This window comes from Artibeus jamaicensis, unplaced genomic scaffold, assembly GCF_021234435.1.
Source record: "Artibeus jamaicensis isolate MK-2021 breed Jamaican fruit bat unplaced genomic scaffold, CSHL_Jam_final scaffold_614, whole genome shotgun sequence".
Classification (NCBI taxonomy): domain Eukaryota; kingdom Metazoa; phylum Chordata; class Mammalia; order Chiroptera; family Phyllostomidae; genus Artibeus; species Artibeus jamaicensis.
Window position 1 is genome coordinate 2,177,674 of NW_026522050.1, and position 20,013 is coordinate 2,197,686.

General features: G+C 60.7%; 2 protein-coding genes across 14 annotated transcripts in view; one reads left to right on the plus strand and one right to left on the minus strand.

The window, feature by feature from the left end:
• The first annotated feature begins 12,061 nt into the window (after window positions 1-12,061).
• On the plus strand, window positions 12,062-17,298 carry RCOR2 (REST corepressor 2). Of its 3 annotated transcripts, none has more exons than XM_037140202.2 (12): window positions 12,062-12,905; window positions 13,631-13,687; window positions 13,990-14,070; window positions 14,270-14,322; window positions 14,410-14,571; window positions 14,678-14,802; window positions 14,900-14,969; window positions 15,054-15,269; window positions 15,657-15,734; window positions 15,870-15,927; window positions 16,067-16,296; window positions 16,412-16,806. In XM_037140202.2, exons 1-12 carry the CDS (start codon window positions 12,779-12,781, stop codon window positions 16,724-16,726), a joined length of 1,572 nt encoding a protein of 523 aa, XP_036996097.1. In that variant the 5' UTR covers window positions 12,062-12,778; the 3' UTR covers window positions 16,727-16,806. The 3 variants fall into 3 exon arrangements, with proteins under 3 accessions (XP_036996097.1, XP_036996099.1, XP_036996098.1); XM_037140203.2 differs by having other exon boundaries at window positions 12,818-12,905; window positions 13,635-13,687; XM_037140204.2 differs by lacking the exon at window positions 16,067-16,296 and having other exon boundaries at window positions 16,412-17,298.
• Window positions 17,299-17,546: 248 nt separating this feature from the next.
• The window catches only part of MARK2 (microtubule affinity regulating kinase 2), a 55,651-nt gene continuing 53,184 nt past the window's right edge, over window positions 17,547-20,013 (minus strand). For all 11 annotated transcript variants that reach the window (XM_037140207.2, XM_037140210.2, XM_037140205.2 and 8 more), the window contains one exon: window positions 17,547-19,671. In XM_037140207.2, coding sequence (XP_036996102.1) covers window positions 19,311-19,671 — 361 coding nt within the window. In that variant the 3' untranslated portion in view covers window positions 17,547-19,310. The remainder of the gene's footprint in view (window positions 19,672-20,013) is intronic.

Here is a 20,013-nt window from a genome sequence, read left to right on the forward strand (position 1 = left end):
AGCCCGGCAGGGCCTGGGGCAGGAAAGGAACCCCTCCCAGGTACCAAAGTTCATCTCCCCACCCTCTCTGCCCTGCCCCACCCCTCTTCTTCATTCCCTGCCAAACATCTGCCCCAATGGTCAGGCTGTCAGCACTGCCCCACTGGCCATTCCCTCCAGCTCCCACGCAGGGGACCCAGGGGCCCATCTCCACTCTCCCCTTCTTTGACCCTTCCGCACAGGGACACTGTCCCCCCACCCCGCCTTCTCAGTTCCTGCACCCTTCCCGCCTCCTTCCCGGACTCCTCTCCCTTCTTTTCCTCCCCTTCATCCCAAGACAGCCACGCCCCCAAATACTGTCCTTTGCCCTCCTCTCACTCCGGAGCCCTCAGCTGTTCCCAACTATTCACTAGTTCATTTGCTCGGCAGAGGCCTGGGGCCACTGCATGCTCCACGGTGTCATCTAAGCTGGGAAACAGGCTGGGAAGACAACCCCTGTCCAGGGGTGGGTGTGTCACAGCACAGCTGGGGTGAGGTAGGTGTCACACAGTGTGATGGGCTGGCCCTGAGAGTCCCTTGATTTCTCCCAGAGAATCAAACTGTTGCCCACTCTCCCCTTCCTGCCACCTGGGGAGCTGAGCCTTCTCCGAGGCCAGGCTACCCTGGGCCTCACGCCCTCAGGCTCCCTCCCCGCAGCCCCCCCTCCCTCCGCCAGCCTTCTCAGTCCTGATCCTCTCCAGCTCCAGCTTGTGCTCCAGGCCTCGCTCTTACTCGAAAACATTTGGAAACAGTGGCCTGCCCTGTCTCTGCCTCCTCGCTTCTCAGGCCACTGACTCCTCAACGCACTGCAGCCTGGCTTCTCTTCCCTCCACCAACTAAAGCCTCTCCCTGGTGCCTCCAGCAGTTCTGCTAATCTTTCTGGGCCGCCCTCCAACTTCTGGCATTCTTCATTCCCTTTGCCTTGAAATGCTGTCCTCTCCTTGGCATTTGTGGCCGCAAGATCCCCACCCCCTTTCTCAGACCCACACCTGGTCAGGTCGGCTAAAGCCTGACCAGGCTCTGCACTCTGTTAGGGGTTAGGGTGTTCGGCCACTGCCCACCCGGGCAGGTCCCCTGTCTCCACTCCCACCTTCTGCTCTGCTGTTCCCTCCACCTTCACCTGAAACCCTCTTTCCTCCTCATACCTGGAGTCCCAGGATAAATAAACATCGGAAGCCTTCTTCTGACTCATGCAGCTGGCCCGGGCACACTTCCTGGGGTCTCCTGATGCCTCGTTCATTCTTTATCACACAGCATCGGGGTCACTCACCCCTGCCACCTCCCCCATGAGGCTGCAGGCTCGCTGCTACTGCAGGATTGCCAGACACAATACATGGAACTCACATAAACTCACTCTTCGTCGGAAATCCAGACCACTGGGTGCCCTTTATTTTCATAGGCTAAATTTGGCAACCTTAACAGCTGTGCTCCGGCCCCGGCTCAGTGCCCGATGTGTACAGAGCAGGTGCTCAGTAAATATGAGGGGAAGGGATAATGGTGGCGGTGACGGGGGGCAGGCGCGGGTACTGGGGGGCACAAAGGAAAGGTAACAGGCTCCCTAGAGGAGGTGACACCTGAGCCAAAGCCGATGGAGGTAATTAGGTCGTGGTGTCAACCGGTCCCGCCACGGGGATGCCGCCTCCAGCGAGTTGAATCGTGTCCCCTAAAAAGACATGTTGACGTTCTAACCCCTGGTACCTGTGAGTCCTTATTTGGAAATAAGCTCTTTGCAGATGTGATTAAATGAAGGGTCTCAGGATGAGATCGTCCTTGGTTTAGGATTGGCTTCAAACCCAGTGACTGACGTCCTTATAGGAGGAGGGAGAGGGAGGTCTGAGACCTGTGGACACAGGGGACACAGCCGCGGGAAGATGGAGGTGGAGATGGGGTGAGGCAGCTGCAGCCAAGGAACACAGGCCTGCGGGGAGCCCTCCGGAGCCAGGAGAGAGGCACAGGCAAGATTCTCCCTCAGAGTCTGGGAGAAGCCAATCCTGCCGACATTTTAAAAAAGATTTTATTTCTTTTTAGAGAGGGGGAAGGGAGGGAGTTAGAAAGGGAGAGAAACATCAGTGTGTGGTTGACTCGCATGTGCCCCCCACTGGGGACCTGGTCTGAAACCCAGGCCTGTGCCCCTACTGGGAATCAAACCAGCGGCCCTTTGGTTCTGTCTGCAGTCCATCCACTGAGCCACACCAGCCAGAGTCTGACATCTCGATTTTAAACTTCTGGTCTCTCACCCTGGCTGGTGTAGCTCGATGGATTGAGCACCGCCCTGCAAAGCAAAAGATCACTGGTTTGATTCCTGGTCAGGGCACACGCCTGGGTTGGGGGCTAGGTCCCCAGTTAGGGGCGTGCAAAAGGCAACTGATTGATGTTTCTCTTGAACATCGGTGTTTTCCTCTCTCTCTAAAAATGAGTAGATAAAATGCACTTCTGCTCTCCAGACCCGTGAGAAAATAAATTGCTGTGTTTAAACCTATCCAATTTATGGCGGCCCCAGGAAACTAATATACTCCCAAGGTTCTATCTTTCCCAAGCTCAATCTATAAGATTCCTCCTTTCATGACCTTTGCCCCCAGAGCCGCCCAGAGCACCAGAGCTCTTTTGTATTCGGTGACAGGCAGCCACCACAATGGCCTCACCCCAAGTGCTTGGGAGCAACTGAATGGGGCCGAGCTGCAGGAGTGACAGCGTGTGAACCTCAAGACCAGGGTCTCAACCCCGAAACCAAGCTTCTGCCTTGTCTCTGGGGTTGCTCCCCGAGGGGGAAGCCAGCCACCGCACCGTGGGGACTCACGGCAGCCCCCTGGAGAGAGGTCCCCATGGGGAGGAGCCGAGGCATCTCACCAACAGCCAGCCGCAACCTGTCACCCTGGGGAGTGAGCACCTTGGGTGAAGAGGGTCCCACCCTAGTCAAACCTGCAGGTGATGGAAGCCCCAGCCAACGCCTTGGTGGCTCCCCAACGGGAGACCTGGAAGAGGACCTACCCAGTACGATCCTTCCTGAGAATCTGACTCACAGGAGCTTCGAGGTCCTTTGCGGGGCAGCGGTACTGCTGCCTCTCCGGTACAAGGCCCGGCTAAACGTCGCGGCTTGTCCTCAACTCTGAGGCCCCCACCCTTGGCACCAGAAGTCAACAGGAGGCAGCTGGTGGTTGGATTTGGTGGTGACAGATGGCCTCACTGGCCTCAGGAAAATGAGAGGGACCAGGTAGTCATCGAGTCTACTTCTTCTTAAAAAAAAAAAGAAAAAGATTTTATTTATTTATTTTTAGAGAGAGGGGGAGGGAGGGAGAAAGAGAGGGAGAGAAACATCAGTGTGTGGTTGCCTCTCATGTGTCCCCTACTGGGGACCTGGCCCGAAACCCAGGCATGCGCCCTGACTGGGAATCGAACTGGCAACCCCTTGGTTTGCAGGCTGGCGCTCACAAGTCTACCTGTTCTTGACAGCTAGGGAGGGGAGTGAGATGTCCCGACTTTGGGGCCCACAGCCTCTTCAGGCCCTTGTCCAGGTGAGCCATGCCCAACCTGGGCAGACCCCGTGCCCAAAGGCCACGGCCCCCCATGTGTCTCCCAGGGCTGCTGGAACACAGTCCCCAGGCCGGATGCTCCAACAGTGGCGACTTGTGGTCTCCCAGTTCTGGAGGCCAGAAGTCTGAGGACCAGGGACCGGCAAGGCTGGGTGCCTCTGAGGGCGGCAGACTCACCACTGGGCCCAACGAGTCTTGTCCAGCAGGGGCTGTGGCTCTCCTGGCCTGTTCTCATTTCAGCAGAAGTGGGCCCCTGGAGCCATGACCCTGGGTCCAGAGCCCATGTCTGCCAGGGAAGAGACCCCCCATCTCCTTCTCCTGTTTGTAGTTCAGAGTATGCTGATGCAAGGAGGGTGCCGTGTCAGGTGGCCGGGGGGGCAGTGGGGCCGGGGTTGCCTGCCCACCCAACAGCTTTGCTTTCATGTCCCTCACTAACGGAGCCCCAGTTCTGCTCAGGTGGTAGGTGGAGATCCCTGGATGTCACGGCAGGTGTGCTGGGGCACAAGTCTGGTGGGCCCACTCTCGTCACAGCATCCTATGTGCGTCGGCCTGCTCAGGGACTCACGAGAAAGGTATTTCTCCCTGATAAAGGAAGGATGCCAAGGAGAAAACCCCTGCCCTATGTCCCTCTCTTCCACTCTGGAAATTGGGCTTCAGGGTGGAATGGTTGGAGCAGCTGCAGCCACCTTGTGACCATGAGGAGAAATCCAACAGCTGCAAGAGGCAGAACTGAGAGAGGAGCAGCACCTGAGGCCTCGATGACCAGGGAGCGTGGTCCCTGGTGACCGCCAACCTCCACACGTCTTAGGACAGATGATAAAATGTCTGCTTTTTTCAAGACGCCATTGAGTGGAGGAGGTGTCTCCACCGAAAGGAGGTGGACGTGGGGGCATGAAAACCAGGGCTCTGGCGTCAGCTGGTTTGGGACTGGTCTCAGCTGTGCCACTTTCAGGCTGTAAGATCTTAGGCAAGTCACCTTCTGAAGTCTCAGCTCCTTACCTGTAGAGTGGAAGTGATTAGGCCGCGGCCCACGGGGCCGGTCTGGGGAAACAGTGGTCGGTACCCCTGAGCATTGGATTCGTCTGTTTACTCTTCCACTACTTTCTTTATTCAGCAACGGTTACTGAACATCTAAGTACTTGTACTAATTTGGGGTCTGAGGACGTAGCCTCGAAGAAAAGGCACCCAAAGAAGTTGGCTCTTTCTATGATTATTCTAAGACTTTGCCAACGAAGACGAGCGCCTAACACCTTGGTAACGTTCGAGATTTGGCAGAGATGAATTTCTTGGACCTGGCAGCGGAGGTCCCCGTGGAGTGAGAGGGGCTGGGGGCAGCCAGGTGGGCCGTCCCGAGGAGGCGGTGCCTGGGGGACCGAGGCTGAGTCGCTCAGCAGCCATGTGTTGGGTACCTGCCAGGTGCCAGCTGCTGTGGAGCCGTGTGAGGAGCTGAGGGTGCACGGGCCACCAAGACAGATATCCACCTTCTCTGGGCTCACAGCCTCGAGGAGGGGACGGACAGGTAAGTGGGCAGGTGGTCCCGTTAGAGTGACTCTTGCAGAGACTGGGAGGGGGCAGATGTCCTGCACAACCTGAGCTCCGTTTTGCAAGGCAAATGAGAATTATGGAGAAGGAAGCTTCTCCGCTGTCAGGGATGGTGGGTTGTTGAGTGTGGCCGAAGCGCCAGTCTGTGCGGGTGGCGTCTTGGGAGGCATGGCTGCAGGGGCTGTGGTTTGCAGAGACAGAGATGACACCAACCAGCTCAACCAAGGGAATGTACTGATGGGCTCATACGACTAAAAAGCTCAGAGGTTGGGTGGCTTCAGACGAGGTGGACCCAGTGACTTAATGTCACTGAGAAACCAGTTTTTCCCCATCTCTTCGCAGGGCCCTCCACAGAGCTGGCTGTCCTTGGCATCAAAGATGGCAGCCCACACTCCCGGCTCAGCTTCCTGGCCTTTGTCCCATATTCGTAGCCTGCTGATTGAGCTACATCAGGTCACTGGTCCACATTCTGAACCACATGGTGTCCAGGGCCTTGGGCAAGGCTGACACCGGCATGGGATCAACCGCACAGCACCCCAGTGATCCCCAGAGGAGAAAGGCAAAGGGGGAATAGAGGTCAGGAGGCCAGATTCTGAAGGAGATAAGCCATGCTCAGGAGCTTGAATTTAATCCAAAACTAATGAGAAGCAGAGGATTGACTTGATAAGATTGGTTTTGAGACAAATCACTCTGGCTACTGAATAAGGAGCAGATTAGGGGAGGCAGGGAGGCCCACTGGGAGGCTGTGCAGTAACAGGCGCAAGGAGCGGCTGCAGGGAGGAGGCCGGCAGAAGTTGGACACGGAAGTGAAGCTCAGAGGAGTCCAGGGCACTCCCGAGTGTCTACTCTGGGTACCGGTAGGAAGAGAAATTGGGAGGGCCGCAGGCAGTGCCAATGAGTGGTCAAGAGGCCAAGATCCATTTGGACTGACTGGCCCGAGGTGTCTGAGAGATGACCCAGCTCCGATGTTCAGAAGGCGGTTGGTTGGATAAGGGGGTCCCAAGCCTGGGGTGGATGTCTGAGCTGGACACTGGAGCGTCCACAGCTTGGGGAATTAAGGACGTGGAGTGGGCCTGGAAGACCAACAGCCGGGTTTGGAGACAGCCGGGAGGACAGCCAGTGGCGGGCAGTTGACAACTGGAAGCGGGGCGGGGGGGGTGCCCTGTGTTCAAAGGTGGAGCGAGACCCTGCCTGCCAAACGCCCTTGGGGTTTACGGACAACAGTCACTGGTGACCTTCGCAAGAACGGTCTCTGTGGAGTGGCCAGGGGTGAAGTGGCCCTGCCTGGGGCTGGGAAGTGAGTGGGAGGTGAGGACAAAGATGGAGGAGTGCGAACAACTCTTTTAAGAAGCCTGGCTTAAAAGAAGAAAAGCTAGCAGTTCTAGCGGAGAGGGGTAGTTCAAGGTAACCGTGGATGGAGGGAGGGGTGTGTGTGTGTGTGTGTGTTGGTGTATGTGGGGGGCGGTTAGGATGGAGGGACTTAGGTGGGCTGATGTGTTGAGCAAAATAATGAGGGGAGAGAGATAAGTGAGGACTAAGGTGCTTGGGATGTGGGTGTGTGTGTGTGGGGGGGGAGGGGGAATGCGGAGCCTGGGAACTGGGTTGGCCTTGAAGGGGGAGGCACATCTACACCTGGAGGTGAGAGGGAAGGAGCTGAATCCCTGGGTGTGGGGGTAGGCCTCGGAGGGTTTCCTGCCAGATGGCCTCAATTCTCTGGAAGTAGGAGGCAAGGCCATGTGTTGAGGGCCATGCAGCAGGTGGGTGGGGGCAGGGGTACAGGAGGAGCCTGAGCGGGGAGCAGGGAGGGTGCAGGCAGCCGGCCTGGGAGCCCTGGATGTGTCCTGACAGGGCAGAGCTTGCCTGCAGGAGCTGGCAGTCCCAAGGGCCAGGCTGGGCATGGAGCATGCAAATCGTGGGCTGGGCCAGGCTTTGCAGGGTGGATGGGGCATTCTGGGGCACCCGGGAGGGCCCAGCAGATGGTGAGCACACCTGTTTGGCTGGATCAGAAGCAAGTTGGAAAGCCCTTGAGTCCTGAGCTGGGAGAAGAGGAGAAGTTCTGACTTTGCCCAGAAGGCCGTGGGTAACCACAGGACATTACTGAGCAGGCGTGGGTCAGGGTCAGAGCAGTAATGGAGAACTGCTGTCCAGCCACGTGTCCTTGGCGGATTGGAGAGGTCAGACTGAAGGCAGGAATCTGGAGCCATCGACGAGTCTGAAGGGAGGGTGCCAAGTGACAAATGTCACAGAGAGAGCTATTCGCTCCAGGGGTCGGGCCCAGGAGACCCAGGTGGCAATGGCCTTCAGCTGGCCCACAGAGCATGGGCTGCCTCACAGAGCAGTGAAGGGGTTTCTTCCAGCTTTGCTTGGGGTGCTCAGTAGGGAACCCCTGCTTCAGAAAGAAACCAGCATCTACAGGGGCTCTACTTTCATTCCAGTCGAAATGATGTTGGATCCTCCCAACAATCAGATAAGGTCAAAATCATTGTTCCCTTTGAGAGATGGAGGGACCGAGGTTCAGAGAGGCGAAGTAACTCACCTCAAACCACACAGCAAACGAGTCCTGTCTCCTCTGCCATTTTGCTGGGGGTTTCTGTTCTACCTGACATTATTCTGGAAGGTTCTGGGTGGCTCTGGGTCAAGAAGACTTGCTGGGGATTGGATCTAAAACTCAGTAACTCCAAGTGGTCCAGGGGGACCTTGATTCCCCGGTCTTGCCCCAGGAGAATGGGCTCCTCAGAGTGCCAGGCTTCGCCTGGCTGGGAGGACATTTGTGGCCAGGCTGAGGTGGGACCCCTTGGTTCTCACTGTCACCGCCAGAGGGCGCCAGCTGTCGTCCAGGTGAGGGCGAGGGGAGGTCCCCATCCTGGCTTCCGGAGAAACAGCGAGGGCTCCAGGGTCTGGAAATTGCTCCCCCCTCTCCCCCGTGGGTCCTGGGAGTCCCCCCTGTCTACCTCAGCTAAGGTCTTAGTGACCTTTCCTCCCCAATTCCTGCTTCGCTCAGGGAATCGGATTTCTTCGGTGTGGGTGTCAGGAAGCTGGGGTCTCCTGCTGACCTCCCCCCCCATTCTGTTCTGCCCTCCCCCACCACCACTCGCAGATTCGCCTGCCTTGCCTCCTTCAGCCCCCTCCTCACAATGCCGCAGTGCTGAGGCAGTGCCAAGCACCAGGTTGTCACCTCTGTCACCTTCTGTCTGCCTCTTCACAGTCCTGGGGGGGGGGGGGGGAGTGTGAGCCAGTGCAGGGGATTTACTAACTGGGCCCAGAGAGGGGGAGGGCAGTGCCCTGGGCCACACAGCCTGCCAGTGGGCTCGGGTTGGGGGGGCGTAGGGGAAGGGAGGGAGGAGTCACATTCCTGTCTGGGAAGGACTGAGGGGGTGGGGGCCCTATAGGGTGCTCCCCAAGCTCTTCCCACTATGGAGCCTACCTCCTCTGTCCCTGCTTCACCCCTCCCCAGGCTTCCAGTCCAGAGAAGCACCGCCCCCCAACCGGGTTTCTCTTAGATCCTGCCACCCTCCCTCCCCCACCCCAGGGCCGCCTGCCTGCCTGCCTGCCTGCTTCCCTCCCCAAGCTTAGCCCCTTGGCTGTGGCCACTGAGGGCCTGGCGGGGGTCCCAGGCACCACACCGCAGCGGCCAGGGCTCGGGACAGTCCCAGTCTGTCTGGCAGGGATGTGAGTTCAGGATTGGCTGGAGCTGCCCCCGCCTTTGGGAGGAGGGAGCTGTAAGGGGAGGCCCAGTGGCTCGCTCAAGGTCACCCTCCTTTTCTCTCCCAGCATCCTTGTTCAACCTTTGTCCCTTCTGCCTTACCTTGAGGAGGGAGGAGGCAAGGTGCCCAAGAGGCAGAGGACCGAGGAGCTGCTGGAGGAGGGAGGCTTTTTGGGCTCCTGACATTTATTCCTTCAGCAGATATCGAGTGCCTCCTACATGCCCAGCACTGGGAACACAGCAGCGAACACGGTGGACACAATCCCTGCCCACAGCCCAGCGAGAGACAGACAGGATATAAACACTCACACAAATAATGTAAACTTGTGTTCCTAGCAGTGTGACAAAGGCCCTGAGCTTCCCTGGAAATCTTGGAGTGAGGGGCCTTGTCTGGCCTGGGAGCGAGGCAGTCTTTGGCCACGGCTAAGGGGCTTTGCGGAGGCCCTGTGGCAGCTCTGCAAGGCCTCAGTTTCCTCCACTGGAAAATGCAGGCAGTAAGTGTGCCCAGGATCATGGGGCTGCTGCAAGGCTGCGAGGCGGCCTGAATGCTGGCCCACAGCCCTCAGAAAGAAGCCACTGTCGTCCTCCCCAAGGAAGGCAAGGGGAGCTTGTCAGTGAAAATAGCGGGGAGGGCCTTCCCAGAGAGAGCGGCAGCTCTCACCCAGCTCAGAGGTGGCCTCAGGGAGGTGAGCGACCCCAGTTCCAGGGCTGTGCTTCCGAGCTCGGCTGGCCCCTCTGCCGCCGAAAGCTGAAGGGGAGGAGGGGCTGGTTCCCCTGGCAGCCTCTCCTTTCCCCTCCCACACCCCCCATGTCCCTGGCCACGTGGCACCTCTGCACCTCTGCGCCCTTTGCCTGGGGGAGTGTTATTCCTGACATAGGGGCTGGGGGAGCCAAGGAAAAGTGAGTGGGATTTGGGGTACCGCTGGGACCAGGTCCCTCAGAGCAGCCCACTCCATTCGGAACCAAAGCCCCAGGGCGGCAGGGAGGGGGTGCTGTCTCTTTAAGAGCCTTCAGGCTGCTGGGAGCAGATGGCCAGGCCGGCCGGGGCCCCTTGTCCTTTGTGTGGCATTGCACAAAAGAGGGGGCCAGCTGGGGAGGGGGTGGCTGCAGCAGGTGGGAGGGTGGGGCCTTGCCCCTCCCCCTCTAACCCTGCCGCCATTGCCCTTTGGGGAGGGGCTTTCTCACTAGTAATGCCCCTCCTCTGTAAATACTGTGGACCCATAGTCACCCCCAGACTCCTAGGGTATCCCCCCAGTATTGTGTTGCAGGTGCTAGGCAAAAGCCTCATCACACCAGGGTTTAGGAACTACCCCCTCCACCTTCAAGGAATAAGCCTCCTCTCCCTGCCCCCACCTCCAGAGCAGAATCTTTGACTGGCCTGAGCTCTAGGCTCTCGGGAGACAGAGAGCAGAATTAGGTTCTTATGTGTGTATGTGTGTGTGTGGGGGGGGCATGCTGCAGAAGGAGGGATGCTAGGGGCTGGGGGTGCCCGGGCAGCTCTGGACCGGGGACAGGGGACCGGATGTGCACGGTGCTGATGCCTGGCGGCCAGGGGCTGGGCCCTGAGCTATAGGTATAAGTAGGGAAAGGAGGCAGGGGTGGGAGGATGGGGACCCAACTGAGGCCCTGCCTCCTGGGGTTCTGGTGTGGGCAAGATGGAAGACTCCATTCTAGGAGAGGGCTGTGTGCAGCGATGGCTGCCTGCCAGGCAGGAGGGGACAGAGATGACAGCCTCCCTAAAGACTGGAGGTGCTTTGGGTGGGGTGGAACCCTGCCACTCAGGAAGGGTCAGGCTGGGGAGGCTCTTTTCATTTTGCAGTGGACCCCCTAGCTCAGATCTGCCCTTGGCCCATTCATTCCCCTCCTTTGTCCAGAGATTCCCCACCCTGGAGCTGGTGCCCAATCCATGATTTAAGAGGAGGGAAAAGGGCCCGTAGCTCTGGGTTGAGGTGTGGCGGGCAACGTGGCCGGCGGCTGGGTGGCCCCATGTGGCCCGACAGTGCCGCAGCCGGGTGGAGTCGTGGCTGATTTTGCACAGCTGCCCCTAAGATCCCTCAGGACCAGGAGGCCCCAAACAGGTCGTGAGCTGACCACAGGACCCCAGCCGGCTGGCCTCAGACAGCGGGTGGGGGCAGGGATCCCTCGCTGGGCCCTGAGTTGCTTCTAAATTTAGGAATCTGATTACAGAGTGGCCGAGGAAGTGAAGGGAGTGGATGGTGCGAGCGCGGGATCGGCTCCGTCTGGGCACAGCGGGGTGTGCCAGGGTGGAGGTGTGTCTGGGAGTCAGGGGCTCTGGGTGGGAGGGCCGGCGGGCGGAGGCTTGGGCCTGTGTGCTCTGGCGCACGTGCCCCGGGCGGCGGGGACGGGCACCGGCAAGGCTCACAGACTCAGAGCTGCCGCCGGTGTGTGCGCCGGCTCTTTGTGTGCCTGGCAGGGTGGCTGGGTCTGGCTTTGAAAGTCTCTGCCCACCCCCTCCCCCATCTCCGTCTGTGCCGCTCTACCCGCTTCCCGGTCTGTCACTCTGCCCGTGCTTGTCCTGGGGGAGGGGGATGCTGCTCCCAGCTGGGGTGACAGTGAACCCAGTGGGGAGGAGACCCAGCTCCGCCCTCTCCTTGCAGTCCGGATCTTCCCCTACTCCTCTCACTCCCTGTACGTCAACCCCCTATGCCACTGTTTTGGGGTGTACATTGCAGCAGTTAAAGGGAATCGGGGTGACCCCTGGGGACCCGTAGATGCACCAGAAGCTAGGTTTGGTTGAGTAGCTCTTGGAGGAATTCATTCCTGGTCTGTCCGGCCTCCCATCCGCTCTGGCCCCCAAGGGCGCCTGAAGGGGGGGGTCCCCCCTGCGGAAGGGGGGGCGGGGAGTTCCTTGGCAGGAAGGGAAATGGAAGGAAAAGCAGGGCTCCACCCGGGCGGGCGGGCGGGCAGGCGGCCTCAGGGCTCCCGGGGCAGACGGCAGTAACCCGAGCCCACTGGTGTGTGGGATTGGTGTGCGCGTGGGTGGGGCTGACCCCCAGCTACTGCTGGGGGACCGTGAGGTCTCCCCCAGGGGCAAGTCTGAGAGCCTGGGGGGCCCGCAGAGGGAAGCACTCACTACTCTAGTCCTGACCCCACCCCCTGGAGGTCTAGCCCCAGCCCCCAGGCCCCGCCCTCCGGGCCCTCCCGCCCACCCCAGGGCCAGATGTTCAGCTGGCGGAGGCATCGGCTGGGGGAGGGGTGCTGAGGCCGCAGCCGGCACTACTTCCCTGCCAGCAGCTTCATTGTGTGCGCGAGGAGCGAGCGGCGGCGGAGAGCGGGCGGGTGATCGAGCAGCAGCCCGAACGCGCCGGGGAGAGGGAGAGCGAGCGCGCCGGGGAGCGTGCGAGGCGGCGCCCGCGGCTGAGCTCCGCCCGACTCCCGGCAACTCTGCCCCAGCGCCGCGTGCCGTGCGCGCCGTCCCGCCGCCACAACCGGGGTCCCGCCGCCACCTCCGTAGTCTCGCCGGCTGCCGTCGCAGGCAGGGGTCTGGTCGGGACAGGGGTACCCACCCTGGGACTGGGACATCCCGGTCAGCTGAGAGGCGCAGAGTCCGCGGGGGGCGTCAGTTGTGTTGCAGCGCCCGCCTGCTGAACTGCGTGGGCAGGAGGGCTGTGAGGCTTCTGGGCGCCCCGAGGGCAGGGTGTCCTGACTTCTGGGGAACCCCAATCCCGGGGGGCATATAGAGTGAGCGCGCCCCACAGCCGCATTGGACCTTGCGCTCATTCCCCTGCGTACCCCACTTCTACACAAACTTTTCCGACGCCTTCGCCCGTGGGGGTCGCAGAAAGCGCTGGGCTGTCCGCTGGGCTCCCGCCCCACCAGACCCTAGCCACGCTGACCTCCTGCCTCTTGTAGCCTCAGTGGCGACCTCTCCAGGCCGGGCCGGGCAAGGCACTCGAGGCAAGCGCGGCAACCCTCGGGTGCTCTCTAAAGGCTCCCGCGCCCCCCGGGGCAGCTGGGCGGGGTAATGCCCTCCGTGATGGAGAAGCCGAGCGCGGGCTCCGGGATCCTGTCCCGCAGCCGGGCCAAGACGGCGCCCAACGGCGGACAGCCCCACTCGGAGGATGACAGCAGCGAGGAGGAGCACTCGCATGGTGAGCCCCGCGGCCTAGGGTTAAAGGCGCACCCCCCCGGCGGGGGTCGTGGAGTCTGGGAGTGGGAAGGGGCAGAGTTGTGGACCACGGGTGTATTATACTGATGATTCCTGTCCCCCTTGGATTGGAGCATCTGCCTCGCTCCTCAAAACCTGGAGCTGCCGGCATGGGGAATCTGGAGGCTGGGCCCCTAGCTGCTGAGGAGGTCCTGCCCGCCCACGCCCTGCACTCAGTCCCTGAGGGACTCGGGCGTCCCTCCCATCCACAGATTGGGCCCCTCATACCTTGCCACCTTGCAGGGGACTGAGGTCGGGCTGGGGCAAGGGCTGGAAAGACACCTCCACACCAAGCTGTGAAGCTCATGTGGAGGGGAGGAGCCTTGGATTCCCTGCAGGGCCGTGGTCCAGGTCTTGGGGCAGCCCTCCAACCTACCCCCACCCCCCAGCCAGAACAAAGGGCCCTGCCTGGTCTGGGCTCTAAAACTGGCCCCTGCCCTCTGCCCCCCCCCCAACCCCCCACAGGCTATGACTAGGCAAGGGCTCTTCCTCTTCAAGTTCCACCTATGGCTGAGGGAACTGAGGGGAAAGATGAGGGAAAAGTGTGCCTGCTGGAAGGTGGGGGCCCTGGGTGCTCAGGAAGAACTCCAGGCCAGCCACCTCCCCCACCACATCCTCCCATCCTCCCTCCCTCCCTGGAGTCCTGACGGCCTCCCCCTGGCTCCACAGACAGCATGATCCGCGTTGGAACCAATTACCAGGCCGTAATTCCGGAGTGCAAGCCTGGTGAGTGGCAGGACAGGCTGCACAGGGAGGGGAGTGGAGGACCCATGGCTTGGCCCTGAGCCCCACCTGGGGGAGCCCTTGGCTGGCGCCCACTGGAAGGACAGGCGAGGCGGCCAGGCGGGGGTGGGTGGCCCATGGCACGGTTAGTTTTCCTGCTCTGCCTTCCTGTCTGGGTCTCCGCCCCTCCCTCCCTCCTGGGCCTCACCTCACAGGCCCCACTTCTCTGCCTGCCGCCCTCTGGCCATAGGTCCAGGCCAGTGCCACCAGGCTGATCTGAGTGTCTTTGATCCTCTGCCTTTCAGAGAGCCCTGCACGCTACAGCAACAAGGAGCTGAAGGGGATGCTGGTGTGGTCGCCCAACCACTGCGTGTCTGATGCCAAGCGTGAGTGGGTGGGACCCTGGGTTCATGCACATCCCTGGGAACTGGGGTGCATGCCAGCCTGCCTCTGAAGTGGGCCGGAGGCTGAGACGTGGGTTCAACCCCTGCTTGGGGCTCAGGCTGGCCGGTGTGCCCGTCCGGGGAGGCCTGGGTTAGGAGCTGTAACCACTCATCCACCGACCGGCCCCATCTGCCCCTGCAGTCGACAAGTACATTGCGATGGCCAAGGAAAAGCACGGCTACAACATCGAGCAGGTGCGCCTCGGCCCCACACAGGTTTCGGGCTGGGGACCAGACAGTGATGGGGTGGTGGAGCCTGAGCTGCCCCCTCTCCTGGGACAGGCACTGGGCATGCTCCTGTGGCATAAGCACGATGTGGAGAAGTCACTGGCCGACCTGGCCAACTTCACCCCCTTCCCTGACGAGTGGACGGTGGAGGACAAGGTGCTGTTTGAACAGGCCTTTGGCTTCCATGGCAAGTGCTTCCAGCGGATCCAGCAGATGGTAAAGCCCTCCACCCCCACCATCGTTCCTCAGCCCCTCCTTTCTGATGAGCCTGCCTGGGGCCCAGACTCTTGGGTGGCCCCAGCCTCTGGCGTTGCCCCTTCAGCTGCCCGACAAGCTGATCCCCAGCCTGGTGAAGTATTACTACTCTTGGAAGAAGACCCGTAGCCGGACCAGCGTGATGGACAGACAGGCTCGGCGGCTGGGGGGCCGAAAGGACAAAGAAGAGAGGTGGGGGTCCAGGGGCAAGCCAAGGGGGTAGGCACAACCTGAGCTCCTGGGGGACCCTGCCCCTGTCTCACTCCTTCCCTGGCCCCTGTGTCAGCAGTGATGAGCTTGAAGAGGGACGAGGAGCTGTGAGTGAGGGAGAGCCAGACGCTGGAGACCCCAAGAGAGAGGTGAGGCACCAGAGCTGGTCTGGCCCGCCCACCTGCCCTCTGCTGGGGTTCTTGACCAGCCTTCCCCTCTCCTTTCTCTGGCAGCCTCTGCCCTCTAGGCCCCTGAATGCCCGCCCAGGGCCTGGGAAGAAGGAGGCCCAGGGGTCTCAATATCGCCACCACCCACTGAGAACCCGGCGGCGCCCACCCAAGGGCATGTACCTGAGTCCAGAGGGCCTCACTGCCGTGTCAGGAAGCCCGGACCTTGCCAACCTCACACTCCGAGGCCTTGACTCCCAGCTCATCTCCCTCAAACGCCAGGTGGGGGCCCAAGAAAAAAGGGCCGTGCAAAGGGAGCATTCGGCAGCTGGGAGTTACGACTGGGGCAGCTGAGGTGTAAGGGAGATGATGCAGGTGCCAAGCCTGCCTCTGCTCCTGCCCTGCCTTCTGGGCAACTTGGCATTCTTTCTGGGCCTTATTTAAAAAAAAACAACAACAAAAAAACCGGTCTGCGGAACGGAGTGAAGCACAGCATCTCCCTACTGAGTGGCTGTGAGGGCGGAATGAGCCAAGGTGGTGGGTGGCAAAGAGCTTTGTTGGGAAGTGGCACTGCTGCCTGCAGACGCGGGGCCCTGGCGAGGGCTGGCAGTGATTGACAGCCTCCCCGGCCGAAGAGGCTGATGCTCCTTTACTTCCTGGCCTGCCCAGGTGCAAAGCATGAAGCAGACCAATAGCAGCCTCCGCCAGGCCCTGGAGGGCGGCATCGATCCACTCCGTCCCCCTGAGGTGAGGCTGCTGTTTGAGCTGGGGTGCAGGAAGGGGTTCTCTCCAGCAGCTGAGCAGAAAGAGGCATTCTGCTTGGAGAGCTTGGCCTCCATTTTTATGGTTCTGAGTGTGAAGGATATACTCCTTGTTCTCCAGGCCAACACCAAGTTCAACTCCCGCTGGACCACTGACGAGCAGCTCCTGGCTGTGCAAGGTGGGTTAGACTATGAGGAGGACAGAAGGCCCCAGGAATCTCTTCCCTACCCTCCAAGGAGCTGGGGCAGAGGGGAGAGATCAGGAAGTAACTAGTTCCAAGGGGTATTTACAGCCTGCTGCCCTTTTGACTCTTGCAGCCATCCGTAGGTATGGCAAAGACTTTGGGGCTATTGCAGAGGTGATTGGGAACAAGACTTTGACCCAGGTGAAGACCTTCTTTGTGAGCTACCGGCGCCGCTTCAATCTGGAGGAGGTGCTGCAGGAGTGGGAGGCCGAGCAGGACGGGGCTCCTGGAGCCCCGGTCCCCATGGAGGAGGCTAGGAGAGGGGCTCCCTTGCCAGCCTCAGCCCTAGAGGAAGATGATGAGGTGAGAAGGAGCGAGAGAAACCCTTCAGAGAAGAGAGGAAAGGAACTGCCTAGTCATTACACTGGGCTGAGGGTGTGGTGGAGCCCAGCTTTCTCACTCGTCTCTTTCCTCCCAGGTCCAGATTACGTCTGTCTCCACATCTGTGCCCAGATCCGTGCCCCCTGCGCCACCCCCCCCTCCAGCTCCCACTTCGCTGTCCCAGCCACCCCCACTGCTGAGGCCACCTTTGCCCACAGCTCCCACCCTGCTTCGCCAGCCGCCCCCACTACAGCAGGGCCGCTTCCTCCAGCCCCGGCTGGCCCCCAACCAGCCCCCACCACCTCTTATACGCCCTGCTCTGGCTGCCTCCCGCCACAGTGCCCGCCCCGGCCCTCAGCCCCCACCCACCCTGATCGGAGCCCCTCTGGAGCCTCCAGTACCCCCACTTTGAGCCCTGAGGCTCTCCTCCAACCAGAGGCTCCTGAACACCTTTGCGGGCCGTGTTTGGGCACCTCTGGCTTCGCAGAGGATGGGAGGGACTAGAGCTCTTGCCAGTCTGTCGGAGACCCAGAGCTGCTGGTGGTCTTTGGCAGAAGAGGACACAGTTCTGACCCGTTTCCGGCAGCCGAGCCCACCTCTTCCACCACCCCAGCCAGGGAGTGGGACTCTGTTCTTCTGAGCTGGCCCGGGGTGCGTTCTCTTCCTAGATGGGACTGGAATGGCTGCCTCCTAGTCTGCTGGGGTTTGGCCTTTGGGCCCTACCCTTCACGTAGAGGGGTAGTGATTGTAGCTTAGGGGGTGGGAGAGAGGACGTTTTGGCCTGTTGGCTGTTCTTCCTCTTTCCCTTCTTTTAGCAATAAGCCTGGGGTGAGGTAGGGAGGGGGCTGGAGGGGAGGAGGTGGGCAGAGGCCCCTGGGGTCTGAAGACAGCAGGGGCTTGAGGGACGGCTCCCGGCTCCCAGCCGTGCAGGACATGCCGAGGGTGCCCACTGCCCAAAAGCTTAGAGAAAGGAACATATGCAGACATGGGTTTATTTTTCAATGTTTTTAAAAAAAATAATAAAATAGAACCTTCTAAGTTCACCGAATTCTCTTTCCCTTTTGGTGGAAGGACCCCAGGCTCTGCTTCCCGACTGCTGTGAGGGGGGAGGGCATGTGGCCCAGCTGCCAGCCCGACAGGAATCCATTCTCCTGCAAGGGAGGCGGCTGGGCTGTATCTTACCCACAGGGACTGGGTCCCTGCCCAGTTGGGAGAAGAAAGGAGGAGGTAACTCAGATTCCAAACATTCTCTTTATTTCGTGTTTGATCCAGAGGAGAAACTTAAGTGCAGGAGCAGGGGACTAGGTGGGGAGGGGCCACCTTGCCTGGGAGCCCTCCGGCCACCCCCCCCCCCCCCGGGGAGCCAAGCCATGCCCTCCCAGCCCCTTGGAGCACCAGGGCTGTTCCGTAGGGCAGGAGGGGGGAGGGGGAGAAAGGACGGGGAGCCCTTGGTTGGAGCCGAGCCCGAAGTTGGGCTTAGGGGCAGGAGGACTGAGGTTGGCAAGGCCCCTTCCTGGGACCCCAAGGGCTTGACTTGCCATGGAGCCTAGCCAGGGTGTGGGGGTGATGAGAAGGGGTGGAGTCATCATAAATCAAGAAAAAAAATAAAATAATAAAAAATAAAACCCATCACAAAAAAATTTACAACTCAGGTGAGGGTAGGGGCAGGGCCCCCTCCCCCAATTTCTCAAGAACAGAAACAGCAGAGAAATAAATTAAGGGATGCAGCGGCCGCCACCAGCCAAACGCCCATAACCAGCCACTCCCACGCCGGCCATGGAGGTTAGCAAGCTGGGAGTCACTTGGCCTACTTGTCCCCCCACCCGGTGGAGGGCAGAGGCTCCCGGCCCTGCTGCCCTAGCCAGCCTCCTGCCAGGTGGCCATGGAGGCTCTGGGCAGAGTCTCCTGAGAGGAGGGGCGACAGTGTCAGGAAGAAAAGGCAAGGCCGAGAGATGAGTGGTGAGGAAGTCACTGCCATAGAACTAGCTGGTGCCCAGATTAATGCCAATGACGGAGCAGTGGGAGGGGAGAGGAATGGCGAAGGGGCTGTGCTCTCAGACAAAGGCTCTCCCAGAACGGAGAGTGCCTGGCGTCCCTGCTGGGAGAGTAGCAGCCCAGGCGGCCCCCTGGGGGCCCAAGAGCCCGTGTGTCCTGCAGTCCCCTCCCTTCTCCCAGCCCTAGGGTCAGCTCCGCCTTCTACCAGGAGGGGGTGGGAGAAGATGGCACAGACTTTTGAGGGGGGAACAAAAGTCCCCACAGCAGCTTGTGGAAGGAAATGCCCAGCTCTGGGGAAGGGGGCAGAGGATACAGTGTGGAGGGAGGCCAGAGCCCCGTGCCTCGCTGCCAGCCCCACCACCTCAGGGCTGCGCAGCACCCCCTGCCCCAGCCCCCAGCCCCCCAGGCTCCAGCCCAAGGGCCTGAGGTCAGGGGAAGGCCACCTCTGGTGGTTTGCTCGGAGGGAAGGAGAGGATGAGAGGGGAGAAGCCCAAAGCGGGCCTGGTGGAGGGCCTGGCGGGGGCCTGGCGGGACTCCACCACTCTTGCCTGAGTGCTCCAGCCCTGAGCCACCCTCCCGGGGACCCCACAGAGCCGGTCTCGGCTGTCCCGATGGGGCAGGGAGGACAGGTGGCCGCTGGGATTTTTTTTTTCTTTTTTCTTTTTGGTAATAAAAAAATTTCTTGGTTTAGGCGAAATACTCTGTGCAACCGCAGTACCGAGGGGGAGCCCTGCCCCCCTACCCCTCCTCCCTTCCTTTGCCTCCTGAGGGAGAGAGGGGGGAGGGGAATATCTGGGCAGGGGTAAACGTTGGGGGGAAAGAACCATCTCCCATCCCCACAAACATGGAAGAAAAACTGAGCAGGGTGGGGAGGGAGAAGTGCCAGCAGGGAGAGACACGCCAATCCATCTCTGCAGTCTCGCCCAGGTGGGTTGGAGCGGCGGCCCAGCAGCTAAGTCCAGCGGGCCGGCCTCCGTCGCCCCCCTACTCCTGGCAGCCTGTTAAAGCTTCAGCTCGTTGGCTATTTTCGAGGCAATGTTTTTGAAGGCCATGGAGGTGCCCGATATCCGCTTAAACCGAACCCCGTTGAGAGACAGCCGCGGCAGTTTGCACACCTCCATCTCCCACTGCACGAAGTTCTCGTGGCCCGGCGTGCCGTGCATGCACAGCAGCATGTACTTCTCATGCAGCTCGCTCTGGCAGCTGTTCGCGTCCAGCACCTTGCGGATCTCCCGCATCATTTCGTTGGGCTCCATGGAGCTCGTGGTCTTCATGCTCCACGTGAAGCGGAGCGAGCGTGGCTTGGCCTCCCGGAACTCCTCCTTTTCTTTGTCGTTGCCTCCACCGCCCACCACGTGAGGTCTGCAGAGAGGACAGAGGCGGCATCGGTGGGGGCCAAGGCATCCCACCCACGGGGCATCCACCCTGGCACACGGACCCTGAGACCAGAGAGGAGAGCAGGAGGGTGCCCGGGAGGCAACCAGACTGGCAGAGGGAGTGGTAGACCTGGTCCGGGGAGCAGAGGGCGGGCAAGAGGCACGGGCAGTCCTGCACCTCTGTCTCTAGGCAGAGAAGGTGAGGAGAAGCCAGTGAGGAGAAGCCAGCCCCCCCCGGGGGGGCAGGGGTACAGTCCGGGGCTTTCCTTTGAAGAGGGGCGGGTCAGGGAAGAAAGGGGAGCATGTGCTCAATAGCCCTGAGCAGTTC

Excerpts from the sequence above, each read along its gene's own strand:
- RCOR2 (XM_037140202.2), top strand. The coding sequence starts at position 12,779 with ATGCCCTCCGTGATGGAGAAGCCGAGCGCGGGCTCCGGGATCCTGTCC. Across the intron at positions 13,688-13,989 it reads AATTCCGGAGTGCAAGCCTG|AGAGCCCTGCACGCTACAGC; the intron begins GTGAGTGGCAGG and ends TCTGCCTTTCAG. Across the intron at positions 14,970-15,053 it reads CTGGAGACCCCAAGAGAGAG|CCTCTGCCCTCTAGGCCCCT; the intron begins GTGAGGCACCAG and ends TTTCTCTGGCAG.